Source organism: Python bivittatus, unplaced genomic scaffold (assembly GCF_059951505.1).
Source record: "Python bivittatus isolate LINGU-HERP-01145 unplaced genomic scaffold, Pbiv_v1 ctg000070_np1212, whole genome shotgun sequence".
Classification (NCBI taxonomy): Eukaryota; Metazoa; Chordata; class Lepidosauria; order Squamata; family Pythonidae; genus Python; species Python bivittatus.
The window spans coordinates 53595089-53621620 of NW_028277034.1; the positions used below are offsets into that span (position 1 = coordinate 53595089).

The following is a 26532-nucleotide window of genomic DNA, read 5'->3' on the forward strand; positions in this document are numbered from 1 at the left end:
TGGAGTAGTTTCAGAACATTGATAAAGCTGCATTTGACATCTTGCTGAAGTATCATGATATTGCACATACGTTTCCTAAGACACAGGATAGATTTTAAGCAAAATAAGAAGGATACAAGGTAAGATTTAGTGAATGACGGATGTAGTCGATAATAGAAAAGTAGAAAGAGAAAGAGAAAAATAGAGAAAGAGGAGTTGTATGATAACCCAATGTAAAATAAAATATACCCAGATATATATCAGAACACAGGGAACACTGCACAGAATTCTATCAATAAATAATCGGAGTAAATAAGCAAGAAACAGAACTTTTATCAGAAAGAAAGAAGATGTAACCAAGAAAGAGATTCCTCCTTGATTTGCCAGCAATTTTAAGCTGAACATTATTAATAGAAATGCTGAAGACCTGTATTTTAAAAGAAGGTTGATGTAACATAAACCCATTCATATTTTTCTATCTAGAATATCCAGTCATCACTGGTTCAGTTATAAATGCACACAAAGTAACTTTTTGTTTGAGTAGAATTATTGGATAAACGCTAGAGGGCAAATCAGTGTTCATTTTGTCAATGGCATTTAAAGCGAATCATAATTGAATTAACTCTAAGTCCCTGAAGAAAGGAAGAGGGGATAAATATTTTGATGTGAAAAAAAGAAAGAACGAAAGAAACCCCTAATGAATATATGAATGGATTTAAGGAAAGCAGTGACTGAAAGTGTTAAAGGAAGTCTGAAACACATCTTACTCTAAGGAAGCCAATGAAGATATTTGGAACACAGAAAAAAATCATTCCAATAAAATATGTTTTTTTTTTCTCCCCCAGGAAACTACCATTTGTTCACAGACCTTATGGAAATCTCTATTTTTCACAATGAAAAGACAAACAAACCCTGGCAAAATATATAACATCAACCAAAATACTCAAAGGCTGTTGCCCTCAAAAAAGAAATGACACAACAGACATTCCAAGCTATAAGAAATCAGTTTATACTTATTCCACATTGACCCCATTTTATGGGCTCTTTAAAAGAATCTACTGCTGAACAAAGCTGACATTACTATGATAAATGGACTTAGTAGAATCTGACTACTAGTATTGACTAATCTGACTACTACTATTACTGACTAATAATAGAATCTGCCTTCTACTGTTAGAAGTATAGTATATAGTATCTGCCATATACTATCATTCTGTGACATAAATGCACCTCTTCTGCTTCTCATCTTAACCAGGTTTATATCAGTACATTTCCATGCCTAACAAGTTTACTTTCACATCTGCCACAACCTTAAGATACCTAACTATCCTGCCACCAGTCATTTCCCACATGTTCTTGACTCCATGATGATATTCATACTGTCCCAGCAGTACTTTGGGACTTGTTCGGTTTTTTAAAAAATTGACAAAGAACAAATTGTTCTCCAGAGTCATCTCAAGACACTTTTCTGCTTGGGCCAAAGGAATCCAATTCCAACATTGGATTGGACTGGTAACTGAAACATATTTTAACGGATAGCATTTTCCTCTATATCACTTCTTCTTTCATATATCATAGACATCTTGACAAGCCATTCTGCTCATCAATACTTTCCCACTAATCCCCATCCTGCAGGCAGTTGACTCACATTATCAAATGACTGGGTCGGCCTCTCCTGTAGAACGGTCAAGCCAACATAGACCTAAATTAATAGTTTGGGGGCCCCTAACCCTGCAAGTATTCCTTAGTTCAAAAGGAGTTCAATCTTTGTGAGAATATGGGAAAAATGCTTGTGAAAGGCTCAAAAATTGCCTCTGACCTTTTTTCCTTTCCTATTTCTAAAGGACAACAGAGGACCTCACCTTCAAGCAAAGTTAACACATGCAATGCAGAGGGTTTGCTGTCAGACCTCATTGGAAATAATTCTGCATGACGAGTTGGGTCACAAAAATACCCGCCCATTCCCATTTTTGCTTTGGTCTTAAGAGACTACAATCTGCATGGGCTGGAAAGTCTAAGTCTATACTATTGTTCTAAAGTAAAATGGTTTAATAATAGTCGTAAAAAGCAGATTCTTTATAAATATACTCCACTTAGTTGACCAAAAAGACAATCATCAAATGTTATTTAAATCACTCACAGAAAGGAGGCATAGGTTTCCTTACCAAGTATTCAACATGTTTAAAAGAATATGATGGCTGCATGCTTTTAAACACAGGGAGATTTTTGAAAGAAAATCTTACTGTTGCCAAAGTATATTTTTTATGCATCTTCAATCCATCCAATAATGAACATTCTTAGTTTATTAAAATATATATGGTCCTAGACCAAAGACAACATTCTTTAGATATTTTTGAAACAAGTTTTATAACTCTGCTGATTTGCTTTGGAAGTGGTCCATCCCCTTGAAGTTCTCAAGAACATTTCTGCTGTTTCATGCTCACACATTGTATACATTACCCTTAATTCAGGAGGGGGCATCTCATAATCTACACTTCTTTCTTTTCAGTCCATGCAATGTGATTTTGTTAGGGGATTGTGTATGACAAAAATGGAGAAGAAAGCTACCGGGTCCAATTTTTTTATACATACAAATAAATCCATACCTCTTGAATCCATACACAAATCCAGTGTCCTAAGAATGTTGTTTTGCCATCTTTTACTTCAGACTGGGCAGAAAATATTTAACAACACTCCAAAGAAATGATTGTATAGGAGATGAAAGTATGGCCCCAAAATGCATGACAATTAAGAAATGCTTGCCAAAATTTTACATTCTGGGGAAAATGCAGATATGCAGTTACACACAAAATGTATCCTGATTTTTGTGCAGACTTCTTTTCCACCCAAATTTGCAAAGTGAAGATATGGACCTAACAAATATATGGTGAGGAAAAGGAGAAACTGAAACTAAAATGAGAGGTTCTCTCATCTATAGATAGTTCCATGCCAGACAAACGTATACATATAATTTCAGTCACAAATACATTTCACCAAACCTATTGAATCCCATTCTGATCTGAATTATTGAGGCTTCCCAATATTGATTCAAGTTCAGTTCAGCTTTGATGATTATTTGTTGAAGAAAAATGTCAGGAGTGGCCAAGTTTCTATCTCATTGGTACTAGATCCTTAACAAAAATCTTGAACAAACGGCAGAAAAAATATGGCTTTGCACCAAACACATTGCTAAGTTCAATACCCTAAGGGGTACAAACTACAAACATCAAATAAACTACAGATACTTTCAGCACAGAATTATTAGATGATAATGCACACATATCAGTTTTCACTGGTGAGTGTGTACCTTATCCCACTGGAGTCCATGGGTAGAGCTGGGGTCATAAAAGTGAATGTACAAGTTTTCCAACTGTCAATCATTTGAAAGAAACAATGAGCACTGTACTGTATGCAAAGTCTGCTTTTTATTTTATGCAAATAAAAGAAAGTTTATTTGCAACTGGCTATCCAAGAGAGAATGACGAACAAGATGAAAGCAGAAAATAGGCAAGGAAGCTACAGATGAAGTGAGGTTGGAATCCATAGCACTGGATAGTCCTGGAGCATACAGTACCCAGCTCTTTGAAACAATGCAGCAAAATCACAATTGCTAGAAAGTTATTGTGAAGGGAGATCCTACACAAACATCAGAAAGATCAAGAGAAGCCAACACCAGGGGTCTTCTCTGAATGTGACTTTAGGTTTACAACACACAATGCCAATTATTTGCAAGTTGATGGTAGCACTGCTTCAGCTTATGGTTGAATGAAGAGGGAAAAAAGCATAAAGATGGCGGTGATGAAGCAGTGGATGCTAAAGACTACCAAATGGGGAATGAAGAAGTCAAACAGTTTGTTGTATTCAGTTTCACTGCATGTAATGGTAAGCCAGCAACAACATACACAAGCTATTAGAGCATCTGCCCAATGCCGGCTTCTGCAGAAGATACAAGAGAAAAGACAGAAATGAGAGTTAAGCCCAACAGCCAAGCTGATGCACAAGCGGGATTGAGGGACAGATCAGAGGTGGGTGGAAGTGTTCAAAACCAATGAGAATGGGAAGCGGATCCAGTTATGCCAGCAAGTAAAAGAAGAATGATCTAAGCCTGCTACATGAGAGGTGTACGGAGAAAGGAGACTTATTTCCACATTTTTAAGAACATCAAGATTTTAAATTGACACTATTCTGCACATAGGTCAAGAAACCTGTGGGATCAGGAGGGCCCCTTCCCCACAATGTTTCCGAAACAAAAATAAATTCTCATTCTCACGGGCAATCCATTTCCTTCAGAAGTGTATATCACTAGAATGCCTATCATTGGGAACACGGGCATGTGTGTGCCTGCTTGTATGTGGAGAGAGGATACAAGGCACCATATTCATGGGTGAAGAGAGGGTGCGACATCTCTCAGACCACAGATCTACAACTGAGGGAGACAGATCTTGGTCACAACTGACAATTTGCTATAGATCTGTGTCATGGAGAGTTGTACATGGAGTCAGCTTCCCTCCCCATCCCTGAACTGACTTTGAATGAGATCTTTGACTACCAAGTGCAGGTATGGGGGAAAGTAAAAAGGTCTGTGCAAAAGGCCACAGGAATATGGGGCAGATCCGTTCCTTGGCCTGCCCTTGTCTGTCAATCCAGTGTGCTCCTAACTTTATATTTTCTGCTTCAGGTTCTCTGTGTTAGTCATCCTGAAGGTCGACAGAGCATTTTGAACAGAATTTATGTTTTGGAGGGAAAGCTGGGTTATAGGGAATGTGCATGGGATTAATGGACCTCTAAAAAGTCACTAAATGCTGTTCTGTTGCAATAGCTGGCTCAAATTTGGAATGGCTGGCCAATCTTTAGGGAAGTAAAATGGTGGTTTTCTAAGAGGAGTTATCATTTTACTTTTTAAGTATATCATTGTTTGAATACATGCATGCTTTACTTAATTTTACCTGTTTCTCCTTTATTCTACCTGCTCCCTACACATGTTTTGTTCCTTTTAATTTAGCCTATGACCATAAATAATTTTTTTTTTAAAAAAATTGAAGGATTAAAGGAGAATAACCTTTAACTGCAATGGGATGATGGCAACTGCCCAAGAAGTATTAGGTGATAAAAGCTGTATGCCATGACAACGAACTATTTCTGGAAGCAGCACACAAATTCAAAAGAATATGTTTCATCAATGGCCCAGTTGGAACAACTTAATGTCAAATTTAGCCCAGGTTTTGGTCCAAGGGATTCTTTGCTCAACACCAGGTCACTAGATCAGGAGTGTTGGTAATTTTATGAACTTTCCTGCCCTGACAATAATTGGCTCTTGACACTAAGTGGCTACAGGCTGAGGTCCAAAGGAGGGAAATGATTCAGAAAAGAACCACACCCACACCCAGTATAATCTCTATGGCTGGGCAAAGGTTCTTGGGTGAGAACGTTCCTTTTGGAAAAATGATTACATTTTACCAGTCAAAGCATATGCTTTTCTAGAAAAAAAATCAGGCTGTTCTTTAAGTCTTGGCTCCCTCAATGGTCCTGCTCACAAGTGCCCCCCTCTACAGTATTGTCCCCCTCTTGTAGGAAAGTGAATGAGACGTTTCATGCTGAAGTTCACCTGCATGAAGAGGATTAAGGAGATCTCACTTCAGAAGAGGTGACATGCACAGAAAGGGCAGAACTCTACTATCATCAGAGAAGGAAGGAACATTTGGCTATATAACCTTGCTAAATATAAAACCGAGCTCCTATTAGTAATGAATTTAATATCTCATTTTATTATATTTTTAATGGGCATGAAGAGCAAAAGCTCTTTGGGTGGATTACATAGCAATGAAGACTTCAGTCAAGTTATCCAAACTGGAATAACATTAAAGACCAAGACATATCTTATATCTTCAAAAAGGAGGGGGGGAAATCACTAATTTAAAATCAAGACATGCTAACAGCAAAATACAGAAGTTGGCTTACCCCGGAAACAATCAGTTCTCCTCCTAAGTTTTGGACTTCTGCTTTGACCTTGCTACAGATATTAAGCTGGTGACAGTAAAGGGCAATACGTTGAAGATATGCTAGTAGGTCTTGCTTACAGGCTGAATCAGGACACTGCAAATGAAAAGAGAAATGAGCAGCTTAAATTTGATTTACTGTGATTTATATGCTGAATGTGCAAAGAAAACCCGGTCGCTTTGCTGGGACCAACTTTGAGGACTTGGTTTCGCTTGATTGTTTGGTTATGTGTTTCACAAAGGTCAGTTCTTTCTTTCACAGCACAAAACGATGCGTTGAGAACTCAAGAGGGCCAAAGGCAAAGAGAAAAACAGAGAAAGAAACCGCGCCACTGTTTGTCACTTACCCGATGAACTGTAAAGCAGACAGCCACATCACTGTTTCCATCTCCTTAGGACATGGTTCAGTTTGCACATAAAGTTCTCGCAGTGTACAATATACCATCTTTATGGTACAGAAAGAACCCAGAAAACATTAATAAGAGCAAAATGAAGCTACTTTGTTGAGCTGCAACTGGGAAATGGCATTTTTACTCCACCGGTGGAACGCCACCTGTGGCACTCTTTAGACATACTTTACAAATCAAAACGACGTGGGCTCAATTCAGTTTAGTTAAACGGAGTCGGTTTTGGGAAGGCTTTATAATCACTGCAGCAACTTGAAGCACAATTTATGGGGCAGTTACAGAAGAGAGAGAAAGGCTAGCGATATAACCAAAGATACTCTACTTTTAATCAATAATACATAACCCTAAAGGATCACTGACAGATGACTGTGCAGTCTCTGACTGAATACCTGAGGTTGAAGGAGAACGCATCACTTCATGTGGCAGTCTGTTCCACTGGCTGACAACTCAGGAAGTTCAGTCAGGAAGTTCCTCCTGATGTCTAGCCTGACCGATCCTTTCTTCTGGCTTTCCTCCAGTGACATTTTATTCTTTCCAACCCAACAGGAGTTAGAAAGAAAGTACCCAAAGGGGCTCAATGGGCTTGGGCCACTGGTCTGCCTATCAGCAGGATAACTCTTTAAAAAGTGAATAAAATGGGACCCAAATTTGGTGAGGGGGAAGAAGACAGGGAATTGAGTTTGAAAAGGGGCTGAATCTGGCCTGGAGCTATGGAGAAAAAAATTAAAATGTGTCCTTATAGGAGAGCTGGTGGAGAGCAGCTTGGAATGTCGCTGACTCCTCCACTTTTAAGCCTGCCTCCTTCCTACTCATATGACAGTATAGCATATGTCGCTTGCTCTGTGCTTCCTAGTGAATGCATACACACACACACACACACAAGTGCAGGTGCAACACAAGGGCAAGAAGACACATGCCCAGATGCCATAAGTTACACGCTGCACAGAAAAATATACAGGTGCATATTTTTGGTAAAGGGGGTAGGTCAAATTCCAGGAGCTAGACTCTGCAGCCTTTCCCGGTCTCATTTTAATGAAGTCTTAGAAGAGAGAGCTGTTCTGGAGGAAACCTGCCTGCTGCTTAAATCACTTTTCATGCAAGCAAGAGCAAGCTATCTCTCTAAACCATATACCTTCTTATACAGAAACATAATTAGCTCAAGGTTGGATTAGGGCATAGGAAGAGAATGGGGGCTGAAGAAAAAAAAAATCTAAGAAAATTCATTCAATTCTTCAGGCACTCTTCATTCACTGGGTCAAGTAGAGGACTCCTGGTTCTGTAGTCAAGCCAACTGGGCATCAGTCCAGGTCCAGTTGGGCTCCACGACTGATGGGGACAACTGGAATATGGGGCAATACTTTATGCCATTGGTCATTCCAGTTTAGAGCTGTTTGCCCCAACTGGCGGTCATTTTGTAGAGTTTCAGAACTGAATCTTTCTCACCCCCACCAGGAGATGTAAAGGACTTAGAAGAAATCACTGAGGAACTCCTGCTTTGACAGGATAAGAGGAAGAAACAAAATTCAGGTGCCCATAAAAATGTGAGTAAAAAGTACATAGGCAGGCAGCCTCCACCATATATGCTACATATTCTTCTCTCTCCTAAATCAGCCCTTTGAGAATTCCCTGGGGTAGTTAAGGCTAATCTCTTCTTCCATATCTATGATAATGCCATGAAATTGTCTCCCCCTTTTTCTTCCAAAAGTTGCCACTTCTTTCAAGCGTGAATCCCAGGGGCCTTTTCCCACTTAGTTGCCATTTAGCACAGTCATATTTATTCGACTCTGGACACCCTGTATCTGAAAGAAACTTTGAGATAAACCCTCTGGAGAGATGACAAAGAGCTTAAACAGAAGTACCCAGAGCAAATTAAAAGTTAGGGTCTCTCTTTCTCTCTCTTTCTCTCTCTTTCTCTTTAGCACCGCAATTAAAAATGTAGCAGCCTATAAAAAGTTCACATTGCAAAGAGGTCTCCAAACTTCAATAAAATTTCCTCATTTTTGAGGCTCTAAGGAAGGACAAATAACCTTGGTGACTTTTAAAAAAATAATGATGCCTTCAAAAATTCTGTCTGTACTCCCATCTCTGCTGAACAGCTGCTCTGTTTTCATTTTAGATCACTGACAGGTAGTTATGGGTAGCAAATTCCCTTTGTAATTTGCTTTTTTTCTTTTTCTTTTTAAAGTGAACTTAAGGGGATATTCCTCCACACCAACAAAGGAATTCTTTAAGAGCCCCTATAGTGCAGAGTGGAAACCCTTCCTTACTCCCCCCAACCCCCCCCCCCTTGCTCAAACTCACTGTTAAAGGATAAATTAGCATCAGAAGGTATGGAAGATTTATTTTAAAGGCAAAGCCATCATTTTTCAAACCATAACGTTGAGGCTTTCACTAGCTGGTGTAAACTTCCCCATTATTTATATGCAGTTTTCACTGTAAGTTTGGGTTACAGGAATCCTAATGCTGACAGCTCAGGAATGGCACATAAAAGCCATTCACTTCATGGTTTACTGTGGAGTAAACAGAATGGGAAATAATAATGTGGGGGTGGGAAGTCCTGAAAGATTGTCGTTGTAGGAGGGGAAACTGTTTTAGGCAATCTTTGTTGTAGTCAAGGATTTTTAAAAAATATCGTACAACTGCAGGGATGATGTAGTAATGCAATAACAATTCTGGGTGTTAGTCCCCACCTCTGGAGGTTAAAGGATATCTGTGAGCTGTTGATCCATCCCCACATACTGTACCCTGACAAAGATTCAACTAGTCCTAACAAGGCTCACTCTGTACTACGAGTGTAGCTCCTCACCAAGAACAAATTCCGTGAGTATAATATATTACCTAAGACACTGCAGTTAAATAATGCTATCTTGTATGATGCTTTAGAATAGACGGTGACCACAATGCTCTTCTGTTTCAGTTACTAAAAGAATCATTTTCCTGCAGCAATGCCTTATAGGCAGAATTCAATTTAAGCAGATTTTTGCAAACTGTCAGATTTCCCCCTTTTTAAGAGCTGCAGAAAAGTTGGTTACATGTAAAATACTGGCACGACTCATGGAAATTAAGAAGGCCACAGAGGCTGCACCAGAAAACCGGAGAAATGGGGATAACTGAAGAAACTAAGAATCTCCCTCCATTTCCATGGCCCTTCCCCAATCGGATGCCATGCAGATGTGCAGGAACTACAACTACCAGAATTCTCAGAGCCAGCCTAGCCAATCATCATACTGAATGGGAATTCTGGGAGTCCTTCTTCTATTATATACGCATAGCACCTTGCTAAGGAAAGCTGCTTTATCTGAAAGACACACATTACAATTCTAGGCATGCAACCATGATGTTGGACAAAATGGTTTGCACTGGTGCTCAAATTCATTTCAAGAGCAAATCTGAAATTACCTGATCAGCCACAGCACGAGCCAGTTTGTCCATTCTGGAACCAGCTTCTGCAATCTTCTTGGCAGCATTTATGACATCAGATGTATTCTTCAATGGCCCCTTACCCCTAAAAAAGACAAGTGTGGTGCCATCAACTTAAGTTCTGGAAACAAAGAAATGTAAATTCCTGGATAACAGTTTTGGTTTTCTTATTCTTCTAGAACTATGATAGGACTGTTTTTCCAATTTAGCACAATTGCCTTTAAACTACTTATTAGAGCATAGGCTGGGAGACTGGGGGAAAAAAGGGGGTGAGGGAGGTATTGGATATCTACATATACTCCAAAATGCTTTGCCAGCATTTTGGTCTGATTTTGCCTCCAAGCTCATGAACTTAATTGTAAATGCATTTTAAAGTGTTCATTAAGATGGCATTCCTAGTGGAATGCAAAGCCACAACAATGTCAAGCTTCCCTCTCTGCTCCCCAAGCAGGATTTAATGTAAAAGCTGCCAGATCCAATCCAGAAATGGGCCAGAGTTCAGCAGGGACACAAAGCAAGGCAGCTGCACAAAGTTGAATGCTGTCATGCAGGGTTGTTAAAATGCTGGTCTAGTTTCAGAACCTTTTTTTTGCAACTGCTTGCTAGGCTCTTTGGATATTACCTACAGGTGTCCATGGGGTATGGTCCAAAAAGTCAAGATGGTGATGCACATGGAAAAACCAGGTGGAGCTTTGATTGCACCATCGTAGCTTCCATGTTGACTTTTTTTTAACCATATCCTGGCCTGCAGCCCCTCTGATCTGTAGCAAGCCAAGATGACACCCAAATGGCAAAACAGGACTCATGATATTACACAAACAGTGCATTTCTATAATGACATCATGATGTCTGGTGTAAATCCTAAAGTTGTGTCTTTTGCATCATAACATATGAGTCATCATTTGATCCCCCTGTGACCCCCATCCCAGATGCCCTTAATAGGATCCCTGCACCTTTCCTTAACCTCATGGTTAAGAAATGTTACAATCAGCTCTGTATTTTTTTTTCTAATAGTCTGCCAAATGGTCTCATAAGGAATCTTCAGGAGGAATTATGGGAGAGAGTTGAGAGCTACCTGACATTTTTCCACCCTGCCAAGACTCCCAAATGTTTAATCCATGCCTACACTGTCACTTTAGACTACAGGTGGGGCTAATAGGATTGTTCATACATCACCATTGGGAAGATAGCAACAAAAAACACCCTACCCAGAATCTTTCAAGTCATGGAATAGGATTTTGGATTAAGGGTGTTGGCAAGTACACCTGTTTGGATTTTGCAAATGGATCTACCAAAGAGGACGCAAGCTGATCTTGACTTTGCTAGCACACGTGTTCTTTTTACCTACAGAAGCTTAGTTTTTATTCACACAGTTTATCCACCGCTGCCCTCACAGCTTGGGGACCATTTTGTTACAGATTGGTGAGGTTCAACAGGTCTCTCATCCTTTCTGAGTATCTCTAAGTCCTGGAACTTAAGAAGTCATAACTCAGGTATCTAGGAGGTGACACATCTAGGCACTACCAAACCTTGGTCTATGAGCTTCAAAATGGGAACTGTGATGGGTATTCTGAAACCAGTGTAGAAACACTGGCATGCTCTTTTTTTTTATTTTTGGAAGCCAGCCTAGGGCTAAAGGCCTGACAGTGTAACCTGTCTTGAAAAGGCAATGAACCTGAATTAAGGTTGCATGTATGCAACACATCAGACTGTGATGTTGTGCAGGGAATAAAGTCAGGATAACAGATGGTGTGAGATCCTTCAAAGATGGGAAAAGCCTAGGCCCCTTTCTGTGATTGCTATTAAACTGAAATAGATATGCATGTATGTATCTATATTGGTGGTACAGTGATCCTGCTGGCACCTTTTTATGCTGGCAGTTATGGGTTGAATTAGAGCCTAAATGGCAGTGTTATTTTCTGGTGGAGTTGGAATGGGATCTAGTTCAACCTCATTATCTGAACTGGGGAAAAAAAAGAAAAAAACAAACAAACATGAGCAGTATCATTAGATGGGCAACATCTTCTTCATTTTAGACCATGTGCTACATGGGGTTTGCGGTGAATGTTTCTGCCCATCCTAAATCTTGTGGCCTTTTTTCAACTGTTTCTGTCTTGGGGATGAATTGGTTCCTTCTGAACTACCCAGCTACACAAGGACCGTCTTCACCGATGCACATACCTGGTGAAATCTGTCATCTCCATCATGATCATGCACATCTGCTTGGCCAAGACAATGATGTCATTGCCACTGTCATCCCATTTGGCCACTTCAGCATCCAGCTTGCTCTTTTCTTGGTGGAATATCTCTACCTGCTCAGCTATTTTCGCCTTTTCCTCTTGGGGAAGCTGAGCCATGATTGCCTGCATTCAGCCAAACAGAATCTTGTCATTTTAGGAAATGACCTTGTCAAGAACAAAAGTTTTGAGTTAGCTTCTCACCACTTCCCATAAGTAGGAAAATCATTAAAAATGACCTTAATTTGAATCTGATCTGATTCTTTGTGCTTTAGTTTCTGCTGACAAGGCAACCCTCTAGATCACTGATGCCAACTAACCAGCTCATAGCCATCTTTCTCAGAACTGGACCAGTCAGTGGACACATCTGGGTTCATTTTTCTGAACTTAGAAACAAACAAATAAAGAAGGAACACTCTAGGGTCACCTTAAAAATGAAATATTTATTATCACAAAACCTTTCATGGGTCATGGACTACATCAGCTACTAGAACGGGGAAAAAAGAACTTCTAAAAAAGTCAGTATAAATATAATATAGTAACAGATGGCTCTAATATAGCTAGTGAGATGGATTATAGTAGATGATAATCTGCACAGAACTGGATCATCAAGATGTGCCACTGATAACATAGGAAAGCTTCTAACTTTCCAGTTCCTGATAGACTTTTGTGTGCTCCAGAATTCAAGCTGTTCGAGATAACTTTTCTGGAAGAACTTGAAAAGGTTTAAACACGTATCACCATTTAACTGACTCTGATACCAGCGGTAAACACAAGGATTCCACTTTAATAATCCAACTTTTTCAACAAAGGAGCGACAATGTTGCAACACAAAACAGCAAAATGGTAATAATTACTTTTGAAGATCAAATGGGAACCTTTCAGCAGTGATTTCTAGACTGAAAGTATGTTTGGCTGCAGGGTTATACCACACTGCACGGTAGATTTAATGGGGTGTGACACAGATTTAAGTGTCATTACATTTTTTTCTTGTTTATGCCACTTTCAATCAGCTAACGCTTCTCTCTATATATTCTTAAAACGCTCTTGGCTTTTTAAAAATTCATAATTGACCTTTCCCAGAACTAGAATTTTGGAAAAAAATAAAAAGGTTATCTTGAATCAGATTGGAAAAATGGAGAAAACGTGGAAGCTTATCAAATTAGAATTCAATGTCTGAGTTTTAATTAGGCCTTATCAATGTAACTCAGCAGTTTGAAATGTTAATGTGAAAAAAACAAAACAAAACCCAGCTTCCCCCACAAAAAGGCATAGAAACTGAGTCCCTTCTTTGCATCTGAAAGAAAACAAAGCTCCTGTTTTATGCACCTAATGCTCATTTGCATCCCTGAGATTATGCATATTCATTTGTATGTGTGCATAATGTCTCACAATGAGTCTTTTACCAATATGTGGTATGATTCCAACTTAGGCTAACACTCTAACTTTCGTTATTATGCTTCTTCCAACACTGAAATTGTTTTTTTAAAGAAGGCTTTCTCTTTTTCTTTCAGTGGGTTATGCAGTATGCAAATTCCAATTTTATTTACTTCTAATCCACAGTAAGCGTGGAGTCGTTAAACAACAAACAATTTCTATGGAGTGGTGCTACCACCACATATACCTTCAAGTTCTACACAAGCAGAGATACTTCGTGGGCAAATATTCCTAGGATTCATAAGCAACCATACTGAACAAAAATGCAGATATTGGATGGACTCCAACATTGGACAAGTAGAATTCTTCATCATCTCCTTCCTTTTGAAGTCTTCAACGCATCTTCAAAATCTTCTCGGGAAAGTTGGAGACTGTTTGGGGCACATTTTGAGGATAAACAGGAGCCATAGTTCAGCTGATGGACATCCAAATGTCCCATTGGATTTTGCTTGGTAGTTTTGGGGAAAAAATCTAGTTGCCTACCTGGGAATCTCAGGTTTCATAAAAAGGAAGTGTGAGATTGTGAGGAGGAAATCCTACTCCCTGCCATACTGTTTTCTTTTTTGTTGTTTCCTGCCATACTGTTTTCCTCCCTCAAACAAGGCAAAAGGTTCAAATTTACAATTAGAATGGGCTCCCCCAAAAGATTAAAATGTGGCAGGAAGAGTCAAGATTCTTTGAACCTAGCAAGATCTCCTTAATGGAATAACAAAAGATCTCTTCCCCGAAGAGATTAGCATTTCAATCAAGCAGTGCTAGACAGGCAAATCCCTCAGCTCAACAGTATGCCAAATGACAGGAAACTACAACTCAGCGGGGTACCTGACTTCACAGCGTTCCCTCTTGGAAGTCTGGCTAAGTGCAATTTCTAAGAATTCCTAGAGGGTGGGCACACTTTTGCACACTTCTGAAAGAACAAAGCAGGGCTTCTCTATATAAAGGGCTCCAAGGGAATCAAAGGTGAGGCTGCCTTCCGCCAGCTGATTCTGTGTGTTGTGCTCTCGGAAAATAAACCTCTGATTCAAGCAACTGCCTGCACATTTTTATTCCTGTCTCGGAAATGAACTTGGAAAAATTTCTTTCTAACAGAAGGAAGAAAATGATAAGCAAATTTCTAGCTCTTATGAAGCCTAAAATGGTGACTTCAATCATTTGTATTGTTCCTCTTATCTAAAAGTAGAATTAATGAAAGAAAGGGAAGCCATAGATGTGTACATTAAATAGCTTTATTCTCTAAATCTTGATTTCTTGGTACAGAAATGAGGTGCCTAGCATATGCAGAAACTATCAAGACAGACGATTTAGCTGTTGGATAGTATGTAAGACCTCCATTACAGCTTTTGTTCTGCTGTTTCAAAAATTAAGCTATAGTTATTTTACTTATGCATATGCACATTGCCTCAGCAGTTGGTGGCACTGAGCTGACCTTTCCTGAATTTGGAAGCTAAGTGGGTTTGACCCCAGCTGACACTTGGTTGGGGGAACCAGCTGGGAATTCCAGGGCTGCTGTACTCATCTGAATTCATATTCAAATGAGTACAAATGCACTGCAGCAATCCAGAACAGCAGAAAAAGGAAACAGACCACCTAGACAGCATCTCCCAACAAAATGGATACCCACGCAACTTTATCAAAAAGCGCCTGACCACTCAACCCACTACAGCACAACCAACATAAGCCATGAAAAGGATAACACTGCCATACATCAAAAACATCCCAGAAACAACCAACAGACTATTACAACCACATAGTATCACTGTGGCACACAAACCAACTAAAGCCCTCCAAAACATCCTAAGTAAATCAAAAGACCCGGTAGCCCAAGAAGAAAAAACAGGAGTCATCTACAACATACAGCATGTAACAACCACTATGTAGGACAGGCAGGCAGAAGACTAGCAGAAGTGCATCCATGAGCACCAACGAGCAGTCAGAAGACACGATGAAAACGCCTTAATCTCACAGCACATGGACAGACTTAACCATAGTTTCAACTAGGAAACTATGAGCATCCTAGACCAAGCTAAATCCAAAAACGCGAGGGAATTCCTGCAAGCTTGGCATTCAGACAAATCAGCCATCAATAGACACATAGAGATAAACCACATTTACACACCATTCAAAAGAATGTACAATAAGAAAGCTAAGAAGGAAACAAAAAGACCAGAACACATCCTCTCCAGCAACCCAACACCCAGATAAGCAGGGATTGACACCAGACAAACAATCAAGGAGAAAATAATACCCTAAACAAGGAACCACCAAGGAGAAAACCAGACCCCCACCAATGCTGGCAGGGCAAGCTACTGTATATAAACAGGGAGCAAACCCCACACTCACTAGCACTGATGATGCTACCTAGTCGGGTCATGAAACGTCTGCAAGCAAACAGCCAAGCTGAGAGAGCACCAAGGACTCCACAGTTCAACCCTGAGCTACAGAGATTCTCTTCTATTGAAATTTCACTTTGCATACCAGTTATCTCTTCATTCTGCTTTCTAAGGCAGTCTCATCTATTTTATGTTGCAATATCAAGTTTATAACAATACAGGTATTATAAAAGTTGTTCAGATTTACATAGTGATGCATAGTGTTTGTCCTTCCAGACATTCAATGGAACCTCCATCCCTGGATTTCTGTTTTTGTCCTCCTCATCTTTTGCTTAGAGCCTAGTTTATGTCATCTTACCTAGAAGCACTGGATAAATAAATAAATAAATATTTCAAGCTATACAGAAGGTACTGATGTTTTCCTTACTCTTTTAGAAGATCGTCAGTTACACTGACCACCAGGAGACTTGACATTGCTAGTTTTATCTTTATGGGGAAGCGTCAGACATGGCTAGCCAGATGTTATTCTGTGGGGTTTGAATGCTCTATTGAAATTGAACTCATGGACCTTTGCACTTAGGTGACTGTATGCAGTACACTAGATTTAGGAGCTATCCAGGTCCTGGCACTCAGCAATTTGCAGGAAGGGATATATATATATATATAGAGAGAGAGAGAGAGAGAGAGAGAGAGACTATCAAGACGGTACATAGAGTCCACCTTCCCTTATATAACATCTGCACCTCTCTGAAAGTTTAAGGGAAGGCGGACTGCACATACCATTCTCATAGTTTGGAAGACTATGTGAATGGGCAGTATAAGGAGAGGGACATGAGGCTCAAGGGACTGGATACAGGACTGTGGGTAGGGAATCAGCCTTGGCTAATTCCTGACACTGGTCTTAATTTGTGTAATGATTTCTGCAACCAGCCATCTTCTCCTTACGATGGACCACAGAAGGAACTGAATCTTGAGTTGCTTCAAATACATCTTTAGGAGATAATGGTTCAAAATCATTGTTTGCCTTGCTGCCACAACAAAACTCTGGTGGAAAATCAGTTTGTCAGGTTACTGGAGCATCCTAAACAACCCTACAAGCAAATATATCACCTGGCTGGTTAAGACAGAAGAAAAGGGAGATTTAAATTTATGGACTACTATCAAAAGTAGGTATTACGAAATGGCTCACAGTGCCATTTCTGGGAGGTTGTGGTGATTTTGGCAACTGAAAATTCCACTCAGGTACTTTTTAATTTCAGGTCTCTTAGCAAACAATTGTATCGATTCAGTTGTGGCTTTGATGAGCATGAGAAGCTACATGCAAGGAAAGTGTTTCAGTCTTTCTTAGAGTATTAAGAAAAGCTTTCTATCACGCCTGGAGATTTTGACATTGATATAGTGCAAGCCTTGTAATAATCTGCATGTGGGAATCAGGACACTATGATGCTGAGCTTTATCCAAAGCCTTCACGTCTCATGTTTTCTCCATAATTATACGATCATTTAGAAACCTAGTCTTTTCCTCAAACTTTCAATATGAAGCTGGAATTCCTGGGACATTCGACAAATGTATCAGATTAGGTGTTGAAAGACATTTTTTTTAAAAAAATTCTCAGCAAAAGTCTTGGTCATGGGGAAATGAACTATCAGAAGACCTTCTCCTTTGCAACAAACTTCCCCAATCCACACCACTTGAGTGTCAAACAAATTAAACCAGTTCTTGGGAACTCAAAATGAAACTTCAAGCTCTGTAGCCATCTTAAGCTTTATATTCTCCAAATCAGCTTGCAGAAGCACAAACCCTGCTGTGAAATCTGAAGACATATTAATGTATTGCTTAGACTGTAAACTCACCCTTGCACTTTGGCCAGCAATAAGCTGATCATCTTCAGTCTGAACACTTGTCCGGCTCCGAACATCATAATCTTCCTGTTCAAAATCAGAATCATCCTCTAGCTCCTCAGGAGTCTGGATTTTAGGGAAGGAAGGAAGGAAGGAAGGAAGGAAGGAAGGAAGGAAGGAAGGAAGGAAGGAAGGAAGGAAGGAAGGAAGGAAGGAAGGAAGGAAGGAAGGAAAAAATGGCAAACTTACAAAGGATATAGATGAACTCCAGTGATTGCTATGTTTGTGTTTTATCAACTACCTGCCCAGAAAATGTTGTTTCTTCTTCATTTTAAATTAACTTGTCTGCAAAGGCAGGCAGGACCCCAAATTGAATTGTCCACAAAAAAATGAAGTTGTTCCAAACCTGCTCTTTCACAACCGACATTAATCATCACCTTGCTGTGATTTCTCTTAAGTCTGTTAACAGGGGGAATGTACATTGTGCCAACTCACAGCCACAGGATGCATTTCCCTTTGGAATGTGATATTTCAAAATAATTGTATTTCTTCTCTGGAAAAAGAAGACCCATAAAATAACATGCTGAACAGATTGCATCATCTTTCAAGAGATTACAGAAATACCTGAGAAAAAGGCACCTTGAGCTCAGAGATGGGGAGAAGAAAACCCCACCCCTCTTTCTCTAACTGGAATTTAAATTGGACACAGTCTGAAGTGTGATCTATGTATTTATTAGCAGACCGATCACAAGACTTGGCAATGGAATGAAGCTTGGACTGTGAGGTTGCAAAGAAGATTGCTACCCTCCATATCTATGCTTGCTAAAGAAAGGAGAACCTTCCTTGTATTCTTTTGTTCTTTTCACACCATGTTCTCAACCCTTTTTTCAGGGTTCCAGAGCTGAGATGGTTGGATTACAGCAGATAGAACATGGCCATAGTTCTTGTAATGGCACCTACAAATAAAGGCAAGGGACCAATTATAAGAGAGGATGTTAGGAGCAACCATTAAACTGAGAAATCTCTCTTCCCGGGGAAAGGAGGGTGGATTGTCAAGATATCTTTGTGGGTATTTTCAAAGTGCTCTGAAGGGCAAACATTCCTTTTTCCCATGTGAGTCTATGCTTTGTTATTCTTCGTGTTCTCCTATTAACTCCCACTTGAAATCAGCAGGAGTTCATTGCAAGTGAGAAAATAGCCAAGGTAACCTTATCTTAACAAGGATAAGGCATGGCTTTCTTATGTGAAAGGCACTTAGATATGTTGGAGGGTTCAACAGTGGCTGCTTCCCCGTCTTCTGCTGACCTTTTCTTCATCTTCTGCAGGCAGAAGGAACATCAAACCTCTCTGACAGAACAGCCAAGGGCTGCCCTCTTTGACATCCTAGCTGCAACTGAACAACAATCAGAAGCAGCTACAGTGACTTTATTACTGTAGCTAATAAAGTTGAGTACCTCCATTACTGTAAAACAGTCTTCCTCTATCTGAGGTCCTCCAGATCTGGTGGAACTACAACTGCCAGAATTCCCAGTCAATATGGATAATCAACCTGAAGAGCACCAGGAGAAGCCTGTGGTATATGCTGTGCTTGTATATGCTCTGCTTGAGCGAAAGAAGGTACGTGGTATTTGTTAACGACATGTATAATGGAATTCTGACTGCATGCCATCGTTCAAATAATCTGCATTCTCTGCACTGCTGTGATCAGATCTTGGAGAAGAACAACAGTGCTGAGAGCAGGACCATCAGACAGCAGTGACTGGCCTTGCAGGTAGATATTCCATCTTGGCTTTTCTTCTAAGCATTTCTCTAGGGAAAACCCCAGTTATTGTAACAACACAGTATGTACTAAGGTGCAGATAAAGCAATAGAAGATTGATGCAATTTGGTCTTCTACTTTTTATTTAAGTTTCAGCTCAAATCTGTGGCCTTATATACGATCCTTTAAGAATTTTCTACTCCCTCCCACAGATACACATTAAAGGCAAAAGTAGGTCTGACGTTAACTTTACTCAGGTAATTCACTTTCACAAAATGAATAAAACTGCAGTAAAACTGAGACAAGATTTCTTTCCTTTGGTTTATTAAGGCAGGAGAGAAAACTCTTCATGTGTTAAAACAACAACAAGAAGATGATTTCCTTGCCCACACAGCCAGACAAATATCTCAAGATAATTTATTTGCTTTGCAACCCATTCTCTGAACAGTTACTGGGGCATCACAAATGCCTCTGACTGACAGCTAACCGGATTAAAAATTGGTTTAATGTCCGTGTTTACAGAAAAGGTTTTCAACAGTCACAACAAGAGAAAGAAACATGGAATTTGTTCAGAAATTCTTTGTGTGTGCTAAAGATTTTATTTCAGTCTGCTGACTTGTACCCACAAAGCTTACACACTACACTCTGCACAACACAGGTAGGCAGGATTTAGAAGAAATTTTGTCATTTCCTCAAGGCCACATCTTTTGACTTTAAAGAATCCCACCAATTGAGGCTGATTAGCAAGCTGGTGAGGGCAAGGCTCAAAAGCTATATGCAAAATGATTCCTTCTGTTATTGCTCGGTTTAGTTTATTAAGGAGGAAAAGATGCCTGATAAAATTAAATCAATTGCTTACTCAAGGTTGAAATGACAGTACCTTACCTGAATAAACGCTGAAACCTCTCCCTTTGGAGATTCAGTGAAGCAGTTAGTTAATTTATTTACTCATTTAGATATTAAAAACACCTACCCTCTACTCTGAGTTCTATACATGCATTAAATAGATACAAGTGGTTCTAATCTTCTTGGCACAATTGAAAACCAGATACCCAAACACCTCGGGGAATGTGTAATTTCTCAGCAAAAGTATGCTGGGTGAAAAGGAAACAGTTTCCACATGATTAGTTTTTGAAAACTAATCTGTATCGAACCACTGATTATTAAAGGGCAGCGGATCTCCAGATTTCTCTAATATGGCTGCTTATATCCAAGTACAACAACTAGCAATTAGCTTACCCAATTTGCTGTTGCTATGACATACAAGGGAAAAAGAAGAGAATTCTCCGCCATTAACATTTACAACAGTCCAAGTGAGGGAGATCAAGACAAAATTGTGTGAGCTTTTTTTTGGGGGGGGGCGCTTATTGACCGATATTTCACGTGATTCATTCTCAGTCAAACAATGTATAGGAATGGGTAGGACACCCTAAGAAGAATCTTCACTCCTGAATGGAATTAGAAGTCTGTACCAAAGGGTTCAAATTTGCCCCCATTCTAGAAAAAGAAAGATTAAGTATTAATCACTTAATATGAGTTGAAAGCGATTTACTATCGCAGAGGTAGTGGTCAGTTGGTTTCTGACTGATACGTTGTATGAATATTGAGGTACTGCTTTCTTAGTACACATCAACATGTCACAAATGGAGCCCATGTTGAACATAAAATATGGCCTTTTGCCAGCAAAATAACTATGGGAATTAGGCTAGAGTGATTAAGCATGCAACACTGGGGAAGACCAAGTTACCCTGATTTCTGGTAAGATACTTAAATGTTTAAGCTTAAAGAGAGGACAATATTAGGTATTTACCCATTAGGGTGCCAACATTTTAGAAACAGCAGGGGAGATAAGGTCTTTCTGTAAATTGATATTTATTCTGGGAAATGCATCTGCGTTTTGGAGGAATCTAGCTTCTTGTGCATTTCATGTTTTCCAGTGAAGTATGCAACTCTCCTTGACATGATCCTAATAAGATGAACAATTGTCTTGGGGTCTCAGGATGGCTAACAATGGGGATTGGCTTATAATACAGAAAACTGTACTACTTGTTGTTATTACTAATTCTCCTGTGCTATTATTAACACAGATGGAAAAGTAAAAGTTTAAGCATCTTAGGAGAATTTAACCTAAAAGGGGGCTCATAAAATTTAAATCAATAAATCTAAGCCCAATCAATCATTATATTCCATGAATGAGCTTAGTGGGAGGAAAGAGATTTTTCTTTCAATACCCCCTGATTCACTTATGTACACCAAGGACCCGAGCCCATGTAGAGTTGGGTGATGAACATGACCTCCAAACTGGTTTGTTCTCACTTGTGGACAGTTAGTGTACTTTGAAGGAATAATGACAGCCCTGGTGGTATTGTTTAGGCTGGGAAACTAAACTGGTTTCAGCCTGGTTAGTGCTTGGATGGGCAACCTTCAAGGAATGTCAGAGCTGTCAGCTAGACTGGGAAGTAAAAACAAACAAACCAACAAAAACAGAAGAAGGCAACAGCAAATCATGTCCATATTTCTACCAAACAAACTACGTGGACATGTCCATGAAATCAGGAGGTTGAACCTGACCATGAGAGACTTTACAGTGAAGTAGCCAGAGTGTTGAGTTTGGCTCTGAAGTATATAATATAAAAGAAAAAGAAAGGAATCCCTGCATTGTTAAGAATCTTGCTGGATGTTCTTAGGTAAAATATTTTCTGCCATGACCAGGTTGATGAAAAGCTATTGGATGTTGTATGAAAATATGGCTCTGGAAGGTATTTGAAGTTTTGGACCAGTGCTTGGAGGCTGGCCTGCAGAAGCTATAGCCTGAAGCCCAATTCTGTTGTTTGAACTCTTCAGTTCTGTTGAAGGCCATGAGGTCAGTGATTAGAGACCCGCTCAGCCAACCCAGAACTGCAGCTTCTTTCCTTCCATAGTGCTTAAGCATTCATAGTCAGAAGTCCAGTGACGTAAGTTGCTGGACGTGTGATTCCTCTTTTAAAACCAGCCTTTTACATTCCCTCTCAACTTGACCTACTTCACAGGGTCTATGTAACTCAACCTCTATAGTAAAGGAAATATTCAAATGTATACAATATGATTTTAAAAAGAGATCTTCTGGACACTCATCATCTGGTCTTGCTGTATTTATGACACTTGACCCCAGTAAATCTTACAGATGACAATACAGTGTAAATGCCAAAGAGCTAGTACATTTTTTTTTTTTTTGGCCTACTATGATATCTCCTCTTCATTTTCCCGGGTGTCTTACATACCCTTATCATCAGTACAGCTTTCCTGATGTCCCGAACACCATCATAAACCAAGCGAGAGGCATCAATGAACTCATTCTCTTCAAACGGTTGTGGGACGTTTGCACTCAGGGCTTCAATAGCGACTTCCACTTGTTCAGCAAAACGCGGCATCACTAAATTAAATCAAAGGAAAGGCAGTGAGGATGTAGATTTCGTTTTGCAACATTAGTACTTCCCCTTAGGCATAAAGACTTTCAAGCAGGTCTGGAACATGCTGGTGCTGCAGCATCAGGATGTAAAAATGGGTAAATATGAAATTATCCAACATGAAATGGTCCTATCATCTCAAGATTTTGTGGACAAATAATTTAACAGCTAATGTGGGTGCAGTACATTGTGTAGAGTTATGAGATTTAAATCAACAGTTGTCTGGATCCCTCATAATGCTTTTCAATTGCAAAGGACTGCTCCATCATTGAGACCTCTCCTTACTTCAGAGTAGTAAGTTCAGGGAAGGACTGGAAAGGTCTGCAAGATCTTGTGGTTTCTAGCTGTACATCATGGAAGCAGGTTGCTACCAAATCCCTGAGAAAATTTGGCTCATTCAAGCAATCCATTCAGTACTGTGGCTTTCTTCCAGGCTGGAGGCTATCATTTGCATGGACAGCGGTTGCTTGGAGATCTTGGAATGCAAGTGACTTGAGTTGGGCAAGCTCAGGTAGGGTGTTGAGGACTGAAATGGGAGTTACTGCACCCGAATGAATTTTGAAGTTTTAATTCCAAGCTTTGCCCACTCTTTCCTAAAATCCTGCCTTAACTCTGATGTGGGCAAACGTGACACGTGTATTCTGAAACCTTATACATATTCTGCAAAGGGGGTATCAACCTAAATTGGGCTCCCTTATAGATTTGTGGAAGAAAGAATTTCAATCTCTGAGAATTGTAGGATAAACTGATTTGAGTGTGCATTGGTATTTAAGTTATCCACCTGCTTTCATAGTTTTAAAATAGTCTGAGTCAGTTCTTGACTCACCAAACAAATCATGATACGTTTTTTAAGAAACATGTGTTTGGGGAGAAAAAGGATGTGTAGACATGTGCACTTAGAATGTACTGAAATGCAAAATTTCCTACTGAATTTCTTTTTAATCTGTGGATCAGGAAGAAATGGGAATGGAAAGGGTCATAGTCAAATACAAGCAATAACATCACAGACCAGAAATTAACTGATGGATTCATCCCTACGTTACAGCATATCTGCCACATCATAGGTATCCATAGCTAGAGTCACAGGCACAACATTGTTTTAAAGCTCTTTTGATAAATCAAATTCAACACACCACCTCAAATAAGATTTCACCAACCAGTTCTAGCTTCTGTTGGAATTGAACTGAAGATTATCTTGGCTATTCCAGCACCGATCTGGAAAAGGCAACAAGCTATGGACCTAATAGCTTGAATTTGTGACAGAATAGCTTATGCAATCTAGGCACACTTTATTTATTTGAATTATATCCCATCTTTCACTCAGAAGGTAGCTCACATAGCAGTCCTATTTTCCCCACAGCAACAATCCTGATTGGGCCCAGGGAGTGTGTCTGGACCAACATCACCCAGAGAAGCTTCTGTTACTGAAGGCGTAACAACACACTGGCTTTCTAAGAAATTTAGCTTTCATGCTTATTCATATCTGTATTTAAATCTGTATTTATAAAATTTCCCTACAACCTCTAAGATAGGTTGGTTTACGAGACTGACTAGCCCAAAATTTCCCAGTGAGCCTCTGTGCCTGAGGGGGACTTAAAGCAGTCATGTCTTCCCTTAAACCCTCTGAAGACCCACGTTTGAAGTGTGCCCCTCAATGTCTTATGTAAAGTATGGTGTGGTCCTCGTGATAAAAGTACATACTGCTGTTGAATCTATTCTCCACATGCTGCTGAACTGCTTCTACAATGATATACAAAGAAGACTCATCTTCCCTCTCTTGCTACGTGCACCAAATTATCCTGAGGAACTTCATGTCAATTTCCTCTTATCAGACAAGAAAAGTGTGATCACCCATAATGTAGCAAAGTTCTGTATAGCTGCTGTGAATGTGTGCAAACAACTGACTGTTGCACATGACTGACGTCGTCATACCTGACTCATTTATCTTCTGTTATGTAGGATTGAAATACTGACTCCCATTACTCTAGTACCTTATTTAATAGTTGCTTTAACACCTTAGACTATTAGATTCATTCATACAAATATTCACCTTTTCAGTTTGTTATGTGGTTATGTGGATGGTTTGTTTGTTGTTGTTTTTCTTTGCTGTATTTAGTATATACAAGTTGTTTTATCTCGTCACTGCCTGAAATAAATATTCTGTCTATCTGTCTGTCTAGCATATTGCTGGAAAGGGCAATTGAATACGTGCCAGAAATGGAAAATGATTCATGTTTATTTGTTGTTATTTATTTGTCAGATTTATAAGCTACTTTTCTGTGATGTAGGTTAGGTTGAGAGAGAAGAACTAACCCCAAGTGACCCAGTGAGATTCCATGGCTGAACATGGATGAGAACCTGAGTCTCCTCACTCCTGTCCAACTCCTTCATCACTACATTGCATTGGCTTTCCAATAAATTTAGCCTTCCTGCCTATATTGATATCTATATATCTAGATAAGTGTTTCTCAACTTTGGCAACTTTAAGAAGTGTGGACTTCAGTTCCCAGAATTCCCCAGCCAGCACGCTAGATTTATATATCCTCCTTCTTCAATTTTTCCTTGCAACAGCCATGTAAGATAGGCTGAAATGAGAAACTGGCCCACAGTCATCCTGGAAGCTTCTGCAGTTGAGGGTAGAATCTCCCTCTCTAGTCCAGCCCCTTCACCAGTACACAATGCTGACTCTTTCCAACACACAACCCATGATATTGCTGGCTATAAATGAGTAAGATTTTTTTTTTCTTCCAGTACTAAAATCTAACACACAAGTTGCCTTCAAGGACACAGAAGAGTTACTGGTGCCTAAATCCCAGCTGAGTGTAGAACATGAAAGATGCTAATGGCTTTAGGTGAGCAATTTGCAGTATTAATGGTTGGGGCATACATTCATACTTTATGAATCCATGCATAACTGGCACATTCAATATTTATTTCTGCAATACATATAGGCCTTGGGATGGCTTTTGTAGTCAGCAAAGGCAGGAAAAAAAAATTCTAGAGGGCTATTTTGCTGATTTGTATGGCAAACAATCCTTTTCAAATGGAAAATGTGTACACAATTGGTGCAGGCAGGATGGATTCTGAGCATTCACTTGCCTGTGTGTGTCTTATCTTGCAATGTCAGCATGGCTGGGCTTCTGCCATGCAATTTTTAAATTTTTTTAATTGTAGCACTGGAGCTACAAAACTGAGCTGCAAATCCTCTCACTGGCTCTAAGCAAACCACCCTCACCTGGTGCTTCTGTATGCAATTATAGGGACTGGGAACATGGAAGTAAATGCCTTAGCCTAAATCTTAATTATTTACATGATGACATGGAATGTGCTATGACTGATTCCTGGAACCCTGACTGGGGTGGCCAGTTGGAAGAGGAAACTACAAACTGCTTCACAACATCTTTGCTTAGGAAGCTCAGAGATAAAGGAGGGGAAAAGTTCATGTTAAGAGTTAAGTCAAGTCTTTGAGTTAAACTTAATTCCTGGTGATTTCCGAAGCAACTTTGTGTGGTTTTCTTGGCAGTAAGATGGGTATGATAGTTGAGGAGGAAGATGGACAATTACGGAAAGATGCCACTTGGCTTGAAGGCCACCCAATGCTTTGCCAAGAATCAATTAGTTCACAGGAAGGATGAGAGGAAGAAGCAACTTTCAACTATTACTGAGGGTTTCATTTCCAT

The 26532-nt window shown here is 39.7% G+C and overlaps 1 protein-coding gene across 3 annotated transcripts in view; it reads right to left on the reverse strand.

The window, feature by feature from the left end:
* CTNNA2 (catenin alpha 2) overlaps positions 1-26532 on the reverse strand; it is a 519575-nt gene that overhangs the window by 29136 nt on the left and 463907 nt on the right. For all 3 annotated transcript variants that reach the window (XM_088133180.1, XM_088133181.1, XM_088133182.1), the window contains exons 13-17: positions 22667-22818; positions 17660-17773; positions 11984-12165; positions 9782-9887; positions 5938-6072 (exon numbers count right to left, since the gene is read on the reverse strand). In XM_088133180.1, coding sequence (XP_087989306.1) covers positions 5938-6072; positions 9782-9887; positions 11984-12165; positions 17660-17773; positions 22667-22818 — 689 coding nt within the window. The remainder of the gene's footprint in view (positions 1-5937; positions 6073-9781; positions 9888-11983; positions 12166-17659; positions 17774-22666; positions 22819-26532) is intronic.